Source organism: Schistocerca piceifrons, chromosome 3 (assembly GCF_021461385.2).
Source record: "Schistocerca piceifrons isolate TAMUIC-IGC-003096 chromosome 3, iqSchPice1.1, whole genome shotgun sequence".
Taxonomy (NCBI): Eukaryota; Metazoa; Arthropoda; class Insecta; order Orthoptera; family Acrididae; genus Schistocerca; species Schistocerca piceifrons.
The window spans coordinates 535,226,723-535,244,839 of record NC_060140.1 but is presented as its reverse complement, the minus strand read 5'-3'; the positions used below and the strand labels follow the sequence as shown (position 1 = coordinate 535,244,839).

The 18,117-nt window shown below is 43.2% G+C and overlaps 1 protein-coding gene across 1 annotated transcript in view; it reads right to left on the bottom strand.

Annotated features, from left to right (window-relative positions):
• The window catches only part of LOC124788381 (aspartate aminotransferase, cytoplasmic-like), a 56,000-nt gene extending 38,228 nt beyond the window's left edge, over positions 1-17,772 (bottom strand). The window contains exon 1 of the mRNA XM_047255648.1: positions 17,208-17,772. Coding sequence (XP_047111604.1) covers positions 17,208-17,589 — 382 coding nt within the window. The 5' untranslated portion in view covers positions 17,590-17,772. The remainder of the gene's footprint in view (positions 1-17,207) is intronic.
• Between the last annotated feature and the right edge of the window lie 345 nt (positions 17,773-18,117).

The following is an 18,117-nucleotide window of genomic DNA, read 5'->3' as shown; positions in this document are numbered from 1 at the left end:
CAGTATATTGCTTCCTCCTGCATACAGCTCCCGAGAAGACCGTGAAGATAAAATCACAGACATTCGTGCTCACACGAAGGCTCACCGGCAATTATTCTTCCCGGGTACCATTCGCGATCTAAGGTGTACGGGTGGGAGCATCAGTACGATTTTGCTGCTGCTGTGTTATATTTTGATTATAGTATTACAGTACCGTTAGCGTAGTTGATTTAACAGTCGATTTTTACCCAATTAACACAGAAATTTCGTGTCCAACATAACCAGCCAAGGATTATAATTCAGAGTGTTCCCAGGTCTGACTGCTCAACTGAAACCAATGTCTTCGGCTGATATAATTAACAGCTGAGCTGTTTAGCGTAATAGTTATTAGCTGGAGCAAGTAACTATATTATTGACTCTTGTTTTATGTCCGTTTAGCCGCAAGGGTGCGCTTCCGACCTGTGGTTACTGGAAAAAGATTGCTCGATTCGACTCTCCTACCCTGCTCTGTGGCCTCTTATCGGGTCCTTTTTCTCCACCCTGTAGATAAGTTTTCATATTTGTACGTGGAACTAGTCACGATTAGACGTATCTTAAAATTTTCATGTGCTTTTAACAATTCTGAATGTAATATTTTTAATTAGTGCTCAGGGTGACACCTGATGTAATATGATTCTATCAAAATCGCGTCCAGTGAGATTCGCGCCCACCCATAAATGTGTGAGATTCGCGTCCAATACCTGCTCCCTTTGCGTCGGGCTCCCCCGCGCCCGGGCCGTCCTAATCACCGTTAACTACCTGCTCCTCGGATACAGGGACCTGCCCCCTCCCCCCCCCCCCCCCCCCCCGGTACTAGGCACAGCCGTCGACTGTCTGATACACAAACACAGCCTTAGTGCCCCTCTGGCTTAAACAGAGGGAATCTAAAGAAGGTGGTGTTACATGGATGTGCTTACGCCGAAAAGCGGATCATTGCAAGGAAAAGCTGCTTTCGAGGAACGGAGAATACATTTATTTCAATTGTGGGAAAAACTTGACGAATGGCCGATATCGCAGTTGCCTCAAAGTCGACCTTTACTTGTTTAGGACACCACTCAGGGACTGCCTGTTTTATCAGACGAAACAGACGAACATATGCATCTTTCTTCTTATTAGGGAGCACTGCAAATACAATAGGAAGAATGTTTGTTTCTTTAATCGGGCCTCCTAATTCTACGTGTATGGTGTACATTTGTGCAAACTGCTTGCATCAACTCTTAAATGTTCCATCCATTGAAAAATGGGAACATGTTTTTAAACTTTCTTTTCCTTTGCTTCCACTGAAAATCATTATTCTCTCCTCTTATCTATCGTTTTCCAGAAGAAAGCTACTGCCATCTCCCATTTTTAATAGGTCTTCATGGAGATCAATTTCATAAGAGTTATTAGGCTCTTGTTGGTTCCCCCGCGCTTGACTCCATCGACGACGCATGGTTCTCTTCACAGATTCTGAATTAGGCATCACTGTAATAAGGTCATAAGCTTTATTATGTAGATTTGCCATTTCACCCGCCTATATCACCGATAACTGTATAGTTCCTTCTCGAGACTTTCTCTTCGCCCTTTCCATTTGCTTTCTCTTTCAGAGCCACATCGTCAGGTGGTCCACAGAGATGTTCTAAAACGTTCAATACTTCTCCGTTCCTCGAAAGCAGCTTTCCCTTGCAATGATCCGCTTTTCGGCGTATGCACATCCATGTAACGCCACCTTCTTTAGATTCCCTCTGTTTCAGATACGCGTAACCTTTCTAATGAGCAGGAGGCCTGCCCTTGTTCGTTGTAATAACTTCCATACTGATGGTCACGTTAGGAACTTCGAAAGCAAACTGGGCGGGCGGGTGAGCAGGAGGAGGAGGAGGAGGGACCCAACCCCTCGGAGCAGGTAAAATCGTAGCAAATGTCCGGCGTGGTAAATGTACGGACACCGTCGGAAGAGTTCACATCGCGCGATTCGTGTATTCTTGACACAGCAGTTCAGATATGGAATTTTCAACCACTAATCACGGTAAGCCATGTTGCCACTGCGAAGGTTATTCTTACATAGTGAAGAGAACTAAAGAAGATGGAACAGTAACGTGGCGCTGTTCAAGAGAGAGAGAAAACCACTGCCGAGGAATGCTGAAAACGAAGGATTCGACGGTGCTTTTTTCATTGGAGCATCAATGTGGACCTCCAGATGTTGCTCGGTTGGAGGTAAGGAAGACTTTGAACCACGCAAAGAAGAGGACGTCTATTTCAAAAATATATTCAGAGGAGCTGGGTTGCCTGCATAATCGAGGCTATGATTTTGTCACTGAAATGCCAAAGCAGCAAACAACGAAGAGAGCTTTGTACTACCAGCGGGCAAAATCACAGGAAAATGAGAGAGATCCACCGACAAGAGAAGAAATTGACCTAAAGGCAGATTTACTAGCTATGAACGATGGCAGCAGTTTTCTATTAAGCGACGACAAACTAGGAGAGAGGGTAATAGTTTTTAGCGGAAGGGCAGGAAGAGGGGCTTTAAGGAGCAAACAAGACTTTTTTATGGATGGTACGTTCAAGTGCTGCAGCAAACAGTTTTCGCAAATATACTCCATTCACGCCCACTTTGGGAGACAAACATGTATCCAGTTACCTTTGCACTACTACCAAAGAAAAGAGATGTACGTCCTTCTTTTCCGAAATTTGATGCAAAAATTCCAGAATGGAAACCTGCAAATGTGACCATAGACTTCGAATCAGCTGCGATTTCAGCAATTAAAGTTGTATTTCCTACAGCTGAAGTGCAATGATGTTATTTCCATATAAAAAGTGTCTCTGGAGGAAAGTTCAAGAGCTAGGACTTACTCGTGATTACAAAGAAAACGAAAAAGTGAGACAACATGTTCGCATGTGTGCTGAGCTGGCGTTTCTACGGCCTGAAGGTGTATGTGATGGTTGGCTGGAGATACATTCACATGCACCGGATATCCCCAAACTTTCTGAATTGTTTGACTACTTCGTAGATAGATGGTTGGAAAATGAAGAAACCCCTATCAACCTTTGGAGTTGTTACAAACGGCGCCACCGAACAACCAACGCTGTTGAACGTTGGCACCACAAAATTAATAACATGCTTGCTAAACCAAATCCGAAAATTAATGACGTTATTAGATGTTTGAAAAAGCAGAAAATTCAGCGTGCGCCTTAATGAGGGCAGAGCTGAGTATGGAAGGTAAACGGAGAAAAACAGTCTACATGAAACGTGATGAAAGGTTGGGAAAAATAGTAAAAAAATACGAAGAGGATGGTGAGATCAAGGATTGCTTGAAAGCCATATCCTACCTTCAGAAACTTGACTGAATTTATCAGAAGATGTATATAGATACATTAGTGTTCAAATGTAAATAGCAATTTATATAAAAAATAATAAAAATTAAAAAAATCTTGACGATGCTTATAAGCTGATTTTAAGCACGCATAAATGACTTTTGCTCTTTAGCCAGTCCAAAGCCTGGATAAAGTGTGATGGAAATCAGATTATTTTTAAAATACAGTATATGTGTTTTACAATACACCAAAACAAAAGCGAACCCTTTTCAGAGTCAACCCTTTACAATTATACTTCTCATTCAAGAGTCACCACCCCAATTCCTCGCTAGTTTTTATAAATTAAGAGTTAAAATTAAGTGACATTACTAATCGCCAAGTATAGAGTCACTTGATATTTCTGAGTATTCAAGAAGAGTAGTTGTTATAATGAAAACGATATTGATAATGACTGCTGAATGATACTGCAAGTGAAGCAAAATAATGTAATGTCTTGTATTTACTGCAGTTTAAAGTGGTGTGTGGTAGAAACTTAATTCTCTCTCTCTCTCTCTCTCTCTCTCTCTCTCTCTCTCTGCCTGACGGCTGAAAACTCCAGCTCGGAAACCTCCAGGTAGCGTCCCTCAACTCTTTTCTCTGCTGGGCAAGGGGACTAGCGGACCCGATCTCGACCCTTTCTCGGCGCGAATCTCACTTGGTGCGTTTTTCACTGGGGGCGTTTTTCAGTACACCATGTAATATATGTTTCACTCTAATCGTTACAAACGATTTTTAGAATGCTTGTTCTTAGGACAGTTTATTAATTAATTGTCGTGTGATTTCTAATGCGTTCAGCTATAAACGTTCCCTACTTTGACGTGCTGTTTCGATGTTCACTTAACGAAGTCACTTACCATTCGTATAGTGTTCACCCAGTGACGCTAATGATCGCGCCGTTGAGCGCCGTTAGCCCGTTTTACACAAACGACTTTTTGAACGAAATCGACTCCTCGTTGTGGATGCGCGTCAGGTGCCAGCATGTAAATAAGCCGCCAAATACGTCGCGTGGTGGAGACTGACGTCATTGATCAATTGCCTGTGCTGTGCGTGGAGCTCTTGAGAACGATGCAGGCTGCGCATGCGCAGAAACAGCGGACTGTGGCATTGTCTGCTAACATCGAGGTTCACCTACTTTCGTCGATTTCCCTCTTATTACAGTAACTGATTCTACGTGATCTGTCGACAGAAGTGCCGACACAGTGTTATTTTGAGGGGGCCATAGGCACGCTATCTAACGCAGACGGGCGTGAATTCTGGAACAGGATAACTATTGAATGGTAGCAAGAAAAGTAAGTAGCTGCTTTTTACTTAACTTTTAATAATGGTTGTATACATTGTTCTTCATGAGACATTTATACGATAACTCTCAAACTATGTAAGGCTAATGGCGCCTTGCTAGGTCGAAGCCATGGACTTAGCAGAAGGCTATTCTAACTGTCTCTCGGCAAATGAGAGGAAGGCTTCGTCCGTATTGTCGCTAGCAATGTCGTCGTACAACTGGGGCGAGTGCTCGTCCGTATCTCAAGACCTGCCTTGTGGTGGCGCTCGGTCTGCGACCACACAGTGGCGACACGCGGGTCCGACATGTACTAAATGGACCGCGGCCGATTTAAGCTACCACCTAGCAAGTGTGGTGTCTGGCGGTGACACCACACTACGTATAGGTACGTTCTTAGCCTTCTTTTTGTTGTTTACTTTGTTTCCGTGGCGCATTACAGAGGTTGCAAAAGGGCCTGGTGTTTTTCCTACTCTTGTCCACAAAACAGACGAAATACCGGAAAACAGAAAGGTATTTATGTTTTGAAATGCCCTGACAAAAAAGCCTGCACAGTGAATGAATAAGGACATAGATCAACGTCATTTTAATGAAAATTGTTTCAACAGCGAAAAATTCAAATCTATTTAACGAGAAAAATAATTTTCGTTGTTTTTGGCACTTGAATTTTGCTTTGGTCATTAATACACTCTGTTGTTGTCGCTTGTTCTATTATCATTCTATTACTATACTGAGATTTTCTCGTAAAACGGATGGTCCCTCATAAATTAATTTTCGCCGTTCAAGTGCCAAATTGCACAGCAGCCAGCTCTCACGACACATGCAATTTTGACGCAGACATGTAACGAAAAGAACCACTCGTTGCAGACAAGGCTCAGTCCAAGAATAAAACGCCAGGGGCGCTGCGATAGGCCCTCTTGCTTCAAGAAATCTACTGAGACAAGAACACGCGACCATAGATATGCCCGATTATCTCACGCAAACATGCGCAATATTTCCGCTCCTGGACAATTGTCATCACAGCGAACAAGAACTGTTTTCCTACGTGGCTGAGCCTCGTCGCTGTCGGTAAACGACAAAACAAGTTGCGCAACGCTGGGAGCCGGTGAGCGGCAGCAGCAGACCGCGACCATTGAGTGGCCGAACCACGCCACATGACGTCACGGCAGGGCAGCAACGCCATTGGCCGGCGGCCACGGCAGAGGGGCCGCGCCCTCCTGTTTACTCACACCACGCACGGCGTCGTTACGCAACGCCGCTCATGGAGAAACGCAACGTCAGGGACACCGAACCCCGCGCCGCTCCAGAACGTCGCGGGAGCCAGTTTAGACCCGATGGCCGAAATGAAGAACGACAGGCTGTTATCTCTTGCAGCAATACTAACATCGGACGCGACGACTCTTTTCTGTCTCGTACTGTACACGGTAGAGAGTTTCTTAGATACGTTCTTGGTGCACGTTTCTCTGTTTGCTCCTACATCTCTGGAAGTAGAACATTTTTTTCATTCGACTCAAATTATGTAGTTAGTCCACTGTGTTCGTCTATCGTTAAGACATGGTGCTAACATTGAGCACGTTCCGTTAGGAAATGAAGGAAACTAAATTACTCTCTGATCGAACATGATTCGTCTCGTTTAGTGTCAGCAAACTGCTTTCGACATCGTCATGATGTTTCAAGTGTTCGTTAACACCGATGGAAATTTTAGGCAGACTTCGTCATATTCCTCTACAAGCTTCTGTCGCAACTAATTCGTTCAACCGCGCCACCGAAACGAACGCTACAGTGGTAAATTCTCAGCGACATTGTATTATATCCATTTATTCGCCAATCTTCATAAACTGCACATAGCGATAGCTGTGTGCGGAAAACGGCTTGCTAATTCAGCTGGAGAACTTGACCACCAGCCCTGTTTAGAAGTCTACGCACAGTTACCTTGAAATTGCCTGGTCCTCTAAAATGCTGTAAATGGCAGAGGAAACTACGCAATGTACTTGTGTCATATCGTAGGCTCCAGTGGCTTTTTTAACAAATATAAATATAAAATACGAAAACTCAGAGCGGAAAAAAATACCTGATGGTCAGAAACAGTCATAAAAGCTGGTAATAGTCTTGCTGGGTTGGTTGTGCTCAGAAATAATACTGTTAAGAAAAAAAATCAGTACCTTGAGCCATTTATGAGTTAATTAGTTTTCAAGTTAGACAGACATTTGTGCGTGCAAAATCAAGAGGCCCGCCACATACTGTACAATTAGTGCCAGTTGTTCTCACAGAGTAGATGATAGCTCACGAGACTGCTCAGCATTTAGCTTGGGTTATAGCCTTAGTATCGTCCTACATCCAATTTTTGTATTGCTCTGTTGTTCGGTTTTAGGAAACTAAACGAAGAACACAATTAGCGACACCGTCTCTGGCAGGCCGCCTGAATTTGCACGCAAGAGCCTTATGGCTAACTTCAATGCTAATTAACAGGGAAAGGGCGCAATGTATCGAATTTTCTTTCTTGACAATTATTTCTCAGCACAACCTACCATCCAACTCCCTTATAAGCTTTTCAGACTATTTCTGACCACCCTGTATATAGCAGGTAGAGTAGAAAAATGTAGTTGAGACAGCTCAAGCAAAATACGTAACTGGTAGATTACTTAACCGCTCAGATTTGTAGGATATCGTTTCCTTCTTCGTCATGGGCTGAAAAAATCTATAATGTTTCTTAGTGCACGATCAATGACTTATGAGCGTCATCTGATAAAACAGGACGCCAATATAGTTTACATCCGTTAGGGAAATTTCAAGATATTCTTCGACTAACAAACCAGAAAAGATGGACCTGAAATGGACCGTGAAACAGTGTTCCGTCGTTGAATCTTTAGGCGCGGTGACTCACTTCTGCTGCCGTTGGATCTCGCTAATGCGCCTCAAGGAAACCGTTCAAGGACGGCAAGGTTCTCTGTTTACAGCGGAGCTGCCTCGAAGAATGGATTGCCACTCACATTACGCAGGGACTTAGAAAATTCAAGTAAAAAAATCTTAATTTAGCTGGTGGTATCTAAAACAGAAGACGGGTCAGAAAATGTGGTGCAGAGTGACCTGTCTCCAAGCGTTCACCTTTCCTTCACGCAACAAGATAGCGATGCCACAGAGAGGCGAATACGAACGAAATGTGATTAGTCTGATATGCTCCAGACCTGCATTTAGCATTTGCCTAACTACATGTACTGAATCCGACAATCGCTTATCCACGTTTTCGATCTCTAACTCCACACAAATCCTCCTCATTCTACTGGATAGGATACTCAAGAAAACGGACAGTGGGTGACATTTTGGATGTCGTGACCTACGTGCACAAGGTGCTTAAAATAAGGTGTCTAAATAGACTCGTCACTACGGTGTCTTATTAGGTGTGGTCCTGTCGACAAAGTATGCCATTTCTACCCTCCGGCAGATGTGGGGCACCTACCGTTTGACGTCTAACTCAAATGACTGTGGGAGGTCGAATTTGTCATATACATGAAGCATTACCATGGATGAAAGTGACTTAATTGCCATGAAAAATCAATAAGAACTGAACATCTGCTCTGAGATTTAAGCGAACTTGTTATCAGATTTCTTAAACTAAGTGCTGGAATTTCTTGGAACTTCTCATGGCATTCTCCTCTGAAACATGCGGCTCGAATCTTGGTGGGTAAAATGTTATCACATAGGCATTTCATTAAAGGAAATGCAAAAATAACTCCAAAATCACCGTTATAATCTCGATACTTTGATAACAAGTAGTCGGGATAGTGCAGAAAGATTCGTGTTCTCTAGGGACAAATGTTTACTCTACTGTAAGCACAGAAGAACAGTTTCATTAGTAACTCTCTCTCTCTCTCTTTCCGTCCCTCTCCTTCTCCGTCCGTGCATGCCTAGGAAGACCCAGCTGTACCGACCGGCCACCGTGTCATCCTCAGCCGACAGGCGTTACTGGACCCGGATGTAGAGAGACATGTGGAAAGCACACCGCTCTCCCAGCCGTTGTCAGTTTTCGAAACCGGAGCCTCTACTTTTCTATCAGGTAGCTCCTCAACTGGCCTCACAAGGGCTGAGTGCACCCCGCTTGCCAACAGCGCTCGGCACACCGAATGGTCGTCCATTCAAGTGTTACCCAAGCCCGACAGTGCTTAACTTCGGAAACCAGTGTAACCGCAGCAGCAAGGCCGTGAACTTTCGCTAGTAAAGTACGAATGCAATGCAAGATCGGCGTACACGGCAGTCAGCCAATAACTATATTTATTAGTAAACTGTGGGTAAACACTCATGAAAAAAGTTGCACAGTTGAAGGCCACTTGACACAAAAATCATTTACACTCTCACCTCTTCATAATATAAAAGAAAGGTAAAATCTGTCGCCTCTCAAAATAATATTACCTTATTAAAACATAAAGTGCACTGAGTTGAAACATGGCACATAGTAACTGGCAGTCCACAAGCACAGCACATTATACGTCCTCCTGCTGGAAGAAGCTGTCTTATGTCAGAAAATAACATTCTAAATATAATCGTGGTAAATCGATTTTTTCTTCGTATACAGGCCGGTCACAAAGAATCTAAAATGCTTGTAAGGCCATTAGGAGGTAGGTTGCACTAAAAAATTATTGTTAAGGAAAACACTTCGATACATTGCGCCATTTCCGAGTTGCTTAGCATTGAAGTTAGCCAATCAGACCGTTGCAAGCGCAGATTCTAGGGGTCTGACAGTTACAAGTAGTCACTTGTTCTCATAGCGTAGGTGATAACGCATGAAATTCCTCAACCATCCCATGTCCAGTTTTTGTATCGTTCGCTTGTTCTTTGTTAGGAAATCAAACGAAAAACATGTTTGGCGACGCCGTCTTCTGGCGTACCGCTTTAATTTGGGCGCGCTACGGCTTGATTGGTTAACTTAAATGCCAAATACCTCGTAAAGGTCGCAATGTGTAGAATATTTTTCTGAACAATTATTTCTCAGCACAACATACATTACAACACACCTATAGGCTTTTCAGACTTTCTGACAACCCTGTATAAGTGAAACGCAAGACGTCTGCCGTGACAAAAATGTCTACGTAAACTACCGTAGTTTGTCATGTCTCACGACCTGCTACTCAGTCCTTTTGCCAAATTACTTCCATTTCAACGGTGAGTTAATAGGAGGCAGTCCGTGGTAATACGATTAGTGACCTACTGCTTCCGACGGTCAAACTCTGCCCCGATGTATTGGGTAAATTTCCAAACCCTGTCTGGTTTATTATGAAGTGAAGTCGAATGACATTTTTATAGCCTCTTCGGTTCCTGTTTCTGTAATACAGTTTGGAAATCCTGTGACTGTGGATAGTTACTTATTATTTTCGTAATAACGCGTTACCAGTTTTCTGATTGTTTCGACACTCATTTCGTAGATCTATGTCTCTACCACTATCTTCAGTGGAAATTGTCTAGTATTTTCCATTTGTTGCAACATGAGGTTTCCGTCTCTAACTATTTGGTTGTAACAAATAGAGTAAACTGAAACATAATTACACAAAAAAATTACGAGAGTGTATTATCATACGTCAATGTCAGACTTTCTCTGTAGAAAATTATAAGAGAGCAACTAGGCATAGAAAACAGAACTTATGATATTTCAGCTGAACGTGTGCTGACAGGAAACTTCCTGGCAGATGAAGATTATGTGCCGCACCGAGACTCGAACTCGGGACCTTCGCCCTTCGCAGGCAAATGCTAGTCCAGGAGTGTTAGCTCAGCAAGTTTCACAGCAGCATTTCTGTGAAGTTTAGAAAGTAGAAGATGAGATGCTGGTGGAAGTAAAGCTGTAAGGAGGGCTGGTGAGTCGTGCTTTGGTAGCTCAGCTGGCAAAACACTTGCCCGCGAAAGGCAAAGATTCCGAGTTCGAGTCTGGTCCCTCACACAGTTTTAATCTGCTAGGAAGTTTCGTATCGGGGCCCACTCCATTGCAGAGTGAAAATTCATTCTGGATGTATTTCTATTGTGCATTTATACGAAATTTGCAGTTGCAGATGCACGATCATTTGTTGTAACACGCTCGCTTTTGATTTCGTCTTCTTTCATTAACTGCAATCTCCTAAATAAAGGACTTCACACTTAGCAATATCGTGTCCCAAGAAATGTAAAGCATCAGACAATCGTTGCTGAAGATGGAGAGATCATTATAAATGCGCCTGGAAACAATTATAAAAGTGGATGGTAGACGTTAGTTCTGGAAACATCATTTAAATTTTATTGATTTCACTATGGACTCTTGCTGAGATATTATTATTTGAAAAAAAAAGGAACAGTTATTTGGCACGTGTTTCATTTATTTTTATGACCTGTTTTTCCGGTTATCAGCCGAAAGCTAGTAGTGCTAGACAGTGGGGCTAACAATAGTAAACCAAAGTTGCAAAAATAAATAATTAGTGAACTAAGAGTTTTTCCATAATACGTAAATGTTTTACAGTAATCCGGCCATTGTATAATGATTTTGGAAATTTGTGGTAAGTTCCTATGGGACCAAACTGCTGAGGTCATCGGTCCCTAGCTTACATACTACTTAATCTAACTTAAACTAACTTACACTAAGGACAACATACACACCTATTCCCGAGGGAGGACTCGAACCTCCGACGGGGAGAGCCGCGTGAACCATGGCGAGGCGCCACAGGCCGCGCGGCTATTAAGTCACTTCGCCCTAGTTTGACTTCAGCAGTCCTGCGCAATAATAAAGCACCAGCTACAGTTATCCACTAGACACAAGTACTAAAGTACCTCATGCTAATGTGTATGTCCGAGAAATCGCCTTGAAAACCGCTTTCGGAGTTAGGGCTCCAGTTAACGCGTAGGCAGAGGCTTCAGCAGGCAAGTGTTTACCGCGACCGCCCCTACTGGCAAAGTGTCTGGCTGGCAGCGAATGTTGAGTTCAACGCACTAGCAGCCGGCTCCAAGGCCGCCAGCATGCACGCTCCACGCCTTCCAGAACCTTCCGTCTGCCTCACAGCTCAGGGACGCTCTTTAGATTGCGAAATCCAAAGGACAACAGTGAACATACCGCAGCAAAGTGGAGCATCCCTCTGCGACCTTAAAACGGCCCCTAGGCTGTCAGTAATATTGTGTAGTATTTTGTATTGTGCAATATTATTGACCGTCTGTGGATAAGGTTCAACGTTGTGCAACACACTGTACAATACACTAATGGGCCTACTGAAATTAGATAGCTGTTACGCAAGCTGGTTAGACTTACATACTGTATGTTTGCCAGACTGCTTATTATGCGCGATTTGTTGTGTTGCGTAAACTGAATTGTCAAAATGGCTTCGAAATCAACGAAACGCAAGTTCAAAAGGCTGTGTAAAATCAAACGAGTATAGTAAACACTAGAAGAAAACCCAGAAATGCGATCAGCTGTTGTCCAAATACAGAGAAATGTATTCGTAAGCAGGTAAACTTCAATCAGTAAAGAAGTTAAATTCGTAGCGGACAAATTACAAGAAGGCACTGATTTGCAGGGATAGTGTCTTGCAAATGAGCGTTCCTTTTTCCTTAAGTATAGGGGCAACCATCCGCTAAAATAAATTAAATGAACGAGAGTCCATCCTCAGTAAGTTCCCACAGTCATTTGTCTCGCCTTTCCTGTAGCCAGTCTGAAGAACAAACAGTAGCTAGCGTCCACATCCGCCATGTTTTCCCCTCCGAGATTTGACATAAAGTTTGCGCTGTATAACTTCACCTTCTCGAGTCAATCGTCAATATATTGTACAATATTATTGCTCAGTATTACTGATAGTCTAGGGATCGCTTAAGATTAGTTTTTTGGTTGTCATTTTTGGTTGTCACACACGAAGCATTCGAGCCAAGTATCCGTACAAGAAACTTTTGACGGATGGGACATAAGTCACACGTATAAGCCTATGAAGAAAGCAATACAAAAAAATTTGTTAAAGGTTAAAGCTATGGTTCCACCGAGGCTGTTAACATTTTGTCTTTTTCTCAGCGGCGTGGAACCCAGCTTAAAGACAATGATACCTCAAATAATATTCCGGAATGTATCGTTCACTCTGCAGCATAGTGTATGCTGTTTAGGAAAGATATGTTGGTAATTAAAGTGAGGGCGGGTCTTGATTTGTGACAGCAGTTCAGTCGACAAGAGCATCGTCCGTTAAAGGGAATGTTCTGGGTTCGAGCCCTTACGCGTCACATAGATTTGATCTTCCTGGAAATATCAAATAATATTTTTTAACCAAGTTTTCACAACACTCAGATATATTAATCCTATCCAGTACTCAACGAACCCAACCTGTTTGGTTACGAATTTTTTGCATAACAAATTTAAGGCCAGAGAGAGGAAACATAAATCTTAAATGAACTGCACGACAGGCTATGTGCAGCTATTACCCTAAACACGACGCTGCCCGTATATGTAATTGTAGGCTTTTCCGGCGTATTCAGATGATAAAATCTTCAGGCGAAGTGCCTTGACTTCGACTAAAGATGATGGGTACGAAACTCCGTGTAACGTTGCGACAAGACGTCGCTACCATTCGGCTGATGACTGGAGAAGATGTTATCACTGACTCCTCAGTTTCACTCCAGATTAGCGTAGATTGGGACACGCTTCCTGGGACTTGCAGTTTCCCGTCCAGTAGCGACCTTTGATAGCTTCTATCAAATTTCTCTTGCAGCTAAATTTTCTTCCGCAGTCCTAACAATGAATTTTTACTGTACAGGAAAACCCACGCGTAACAGCGAAATCAACGTGTATTGCAGCAGAACTTCCTCTTTTACCATCACTTGCGAGTGTTACAAATATGAGATGTGCTGGGTTTAACTATGCGATTTCTGTAGACTTGGAGGAGCGTAGTTAGTCGACAAACAGTATTCCCGCAGTGTCGGAAGGTCCCTGATTCGAGATGAAATTTTACACACACGTCCCTCGGTCACTCGTGACCTGCGCCTCGTATAGGAAAAACCCTGACAAACCCGCGAGTCCGTTTAAGATATTAATATGTACCGACTACTAAAGCTTGTCTTGGATAATTTTAATCAGTTTCTACTATCTACTGAGGTAGCAATATCTCAGTTCAAGCCTTAAAACTGTCGGCTAAAATAGGAAAATAACGCACAAGATAACTTATACGTAGCATTTTCTTCAAAGAAGAAAACCAGAGAAACTAGATAACACATACACATCTCCTTAGACCGCAGGTATTCAGTACATTCAAGAACGTCAAGCCCATATAAAGAAGCTTCCTCCGCAACGCAGTCATCTTACGCGAGAGCTTATCAGATGTTACACCCGTGTCCCAGAACGAACGCTCAGTATTCTGCAATATGACAGGCACGATCATTTGAAATACAAAAGTCTAGTAAACATGAGCTCTAAAGTGTATCTCATTCGAACAAAATAAACAAATCCAGCAAACATGGGTTCTAAAATGAATACTTTAAAAGCTATGAGCACTTTTTCATCTTCGCTACTGTGAAACACATATCCTCTACTGAACAAGTGCTCATAACTGTTAAGGTATGCATTTCAGAGCCCACGTTTGCTGATTTTATTTATTTATTTATTTTGTTCGAATGGGTTAGAATGATCGTTCCTCTCGAGTCCCTGTATACTTTCGCCATTCGACGGTTAACGGAAGCTGGGCAGCTGATTCTGAAGAAGCGGCAAGAATTTTTCTTAGACGCCGAAATGGTCCATAGATACTATTCTTTCTTTTCGCCTCCGACGGGGTTTTCACTTCTGGAACACCTTCGTTAGCGCGTGTGATTAGCATCAAATCCACGTTAAGGTGTAAGCTTTCTGACGACAGACTAAATGAGCTACTGCTTAGGTCAAAGGATGGAACAGCTCTACCGTCTTCCACAGGAACACAGTCTGAATAACAAAGTTGTTTTCGCGCAACTGCTCAAGTTACTGAGAACTTTTCTTCAGGGGACTGCACTGTAATAAATATCCCGTAATTAGCTCCAAGGGTGTATCTATATGTTCGCTGTGTGAGGGGCTGATGAGTTATGAAACCTGTATATACGCACTTTTGCTGTTCACGCACAGGCACACTCATTATTCACAAATCAAGGCAGCGTATACTCCACTAAAATTAAAAGAAGTTATACTGTTCCTCATTCTTTTGCCAAGGATGGAAACTAACGTGGTAACACAATGGGTTGAAAAAAAAGTGAAAATCTCCGTCTAGCCAGCTTTCCCTAAATCAATTCGTGACTTCGTGTGACGAATGACAGAATGATTCCCTTGCCAGAATCAACACGATTTCGGCGCCCATGATTTTCCATCTGAGCGAGTGTTCTTCCTGTAATGACCATGAAATCGATTGAATGTTAAACAAACTTCTCTGTGCAATTTGTTAATAGTTATTCGGTTATTGAAATATGTATAATTCTGTGTCACAAAACCCTTATGTCATTCAGTACGTATTTCGACGGTTGCACAGTTATCTTTAGGAGGAATACTTCTTTCAGATGGCTGTTCTCAGTGGTAAGCATCGACCATTTCTTATATATGAGGTGACCAAGAGCTGAGCTTAGCTTAGATTTGAAAAAGGGGCTACAACAGAATGAGAGCTGCCTCCTAAAGCAGAAGATTGCATATACTTTCCACTGAAAATAAATGACAGATTGTACTGGGACAAGAAATAGCCGACCTTGCCACTAAAAATAGCTGTATGAATGATACTTTGTACTTGGTGATTAAGTAACCGCAGAAATGCGTAGTGAATGAAGTATATACATATGTAGGTTTCATGCAACCCGTAATACCGTAACGTCTTCAAATATGACGCGCGAACGCTGACTGTTATTCCTACGGCAAAAACGAACAGGATCTTTTTGTAGGATATTTAATGCAGTTAAATTTTGACTGAGATATATTTTCGCTAGAGGCCATAGTTCCCGAATTATTCTAGAAGAACGTTCAAAGGTGATCTTCAAACGCGCTTTACTTGAATAATTCGAAAACCATGGCCTCCAGTTAGTTTGCTTAGTATTCGCATTTCTCGCAACACACTTCGTAAGAGCTGAAGTGATTGTACATCTACAATAACAAGAATATCAGCATTAAACTGTTCTTAAGTTCTCTGAAAGAAGGGCAATGCAGCCGAAGGGCATATAAGAGTTACAGTTGCCGTTACATCCCTCACGGTTGTGTGGTTTACCTAAATAGCTTAAGGCGTAATATGCTGGTACCGTTTATTTGAAGGAGGGCACGTACGATTCCTTATTCTTCCCCAATCCGAGCTTGGACTTCGTTCCTTATGATCTCGTCGTCGATCAGGCGTTAAACTTCTATCATCCATGCTTTCTCCTGGTTGCATTTTTGCTTTTGCAGCCCCTCGTCCTAATAGTAAAAATATTCAGTTATTTATCCATTTTTCCTGAGTGGGAAGAGCGACTATTGGTATACGTATGTATTTCTACTGTGATTCAACAGAAGTACCTGGCATACACCTCTACGATTTCTGTTGCCATTGTGTCATCCACTTCGCCCTATGAAAGCGTTTTGTTAGACGTATGAGCGCGAACATCAAATTCCGTAAAATCCACGGAATTTTTGTTATGGAGTTAAACCGAGCAGACATGCAAATGTTCGCAATAAAATCACAGCGTTTTTAATACGAGTGTTTTCTATTTTCTGTTAGCATTCCTGACAAGACAAAACATCTCACTCAATTTGAAGACGGATAACAGCACCAATCACTTACGAAATATTTTTTTTCGTTAACTCGTTTTTGAGCCTTTTCGTGATCACCTTCAGATGTGACCTGCAGAAAATACATAAATATGTTTGTAGCTTGATGCTGGGTGCTGGATATTGCTTCTTATGGCGTTATGGAAGTCTTGATGTTGTATCCACATGATAGCTTCCAGTTCATCGCGTATCGGCAACAGAATTAAACACTTCCGCTACAAATTTCAAGTGCCACTCAATGTTCATACGAGTAATGTGTTAATGTGTTGCCGATAGACAATAAAAATGGAAGCTGTCAGGTGTATATCGACTATACTACCGCAAGAAGCAATCTCCAGTTCCCAACATCACGCTACAAACATATTTATGATACTTCTGCAGGTCTGTTCTGAAAATGAACATGAAAAGGGCTCGAAAACCAGTAAACGACCAAATGTATGACTGCGAGCACTTGTTTAATATAGAGTCATAAGGTTCTACTATATCCATAATGGATAAGCTTAATACGTTATTTGACAGTTGGAAACGCATATCATATTCGCCTGCTGACGCTGAAAGTTTCTGCTACTACCGGCTCGCTATTCGACCAGTACCGTTGCAAAAACACTGTCAAGGTAACCAAGATGGAGAAAAATGCGATTCTGATTTTAGAAGCAAGGCGGTGGCTGTTGGATCAGCAACGCTGAAACTGGTTCTGGCTGAAAATTCAGACATCTAACGGTAGTATTTCCCGCCCCCCCTCTCCCTCTCTCCGTCTTCCTCTCTCTCGCTCTCTCTCTCTCTCTCTCTCTCTCTCTCTCTCTCTCTCTCTCTCACGCACACACACACACACACACACACACACACACACACACACATACTAACCTCCAACTCCGAGATCGACCTTCTTCTCGAAAGGGTCGGCGTTGTAGCTGGCTCGCACGATGTGTACTTCGATTGGCGTGCCGAACTCTACATCTTCAAACCTGGACACAGGACCGGCAGACGACGGATAGAGTTCCGGCTGGAGAGCGAAGTTGTGCGCCAGCTGCTTCCTGGGGCCCCCAGAGGGAACCACGGAGGAATGTTGGCGCCACTGGGCCTGTCCAGAGCTCCTCACTGGTGAGCCATCTGCCTTCTTTCTCCCTGATCTCGGATCGGCAAGAGCGTTCCTGGCGCCACTATCGACAGTTAACGCCCGCGGCAGCGGTTTCTGCAGTGACAACAAAACCTCGTGGTTCAGTTGGCGCAACGTGTTGCCCAGCATCGCACTGTCTTGGCGTAGCAGGTACAGCGTCAGATATGAAAGCCCCTTGCGAAGTGAATATATTGTCTTCTTCGTCGTGCAGTGTTGCAGTCGCAGGTGGGACAAATATCTTCACTAGGTCCTTGTAATAGGGAACTGGAACAATGCGTGGCCGACCTCACTCCAAACGCTTCCTCGCTGCGAAACGACGCTCGCGGCCAACGCCGGGTGCTTTATAAGCGCGCCGCATGCAACGTTCGGTGCTGCTCGGGGGTTTCCGGCTCACTTCGTGACGGTACACCCGTGGGCGCACAGGGAGAGAACGCGCGAGTCGATGACGGAAGTTGTGATCTGCAGCTGTCTTCAGCGCCGCGACTCTTCCTGGAAGACAATTGCCAGTGTCTAAAAGGAAACACTGATCCTTCCGGTGAGGCAGTACTGTCAGCATGTAATCTGCATCTATTATGCAACTCACACTTTAAGTACTTGGCATCTCACCACTTTCAACCTATTTATCTACCGCACCACTCTCGGATAGCATGTGGAAAG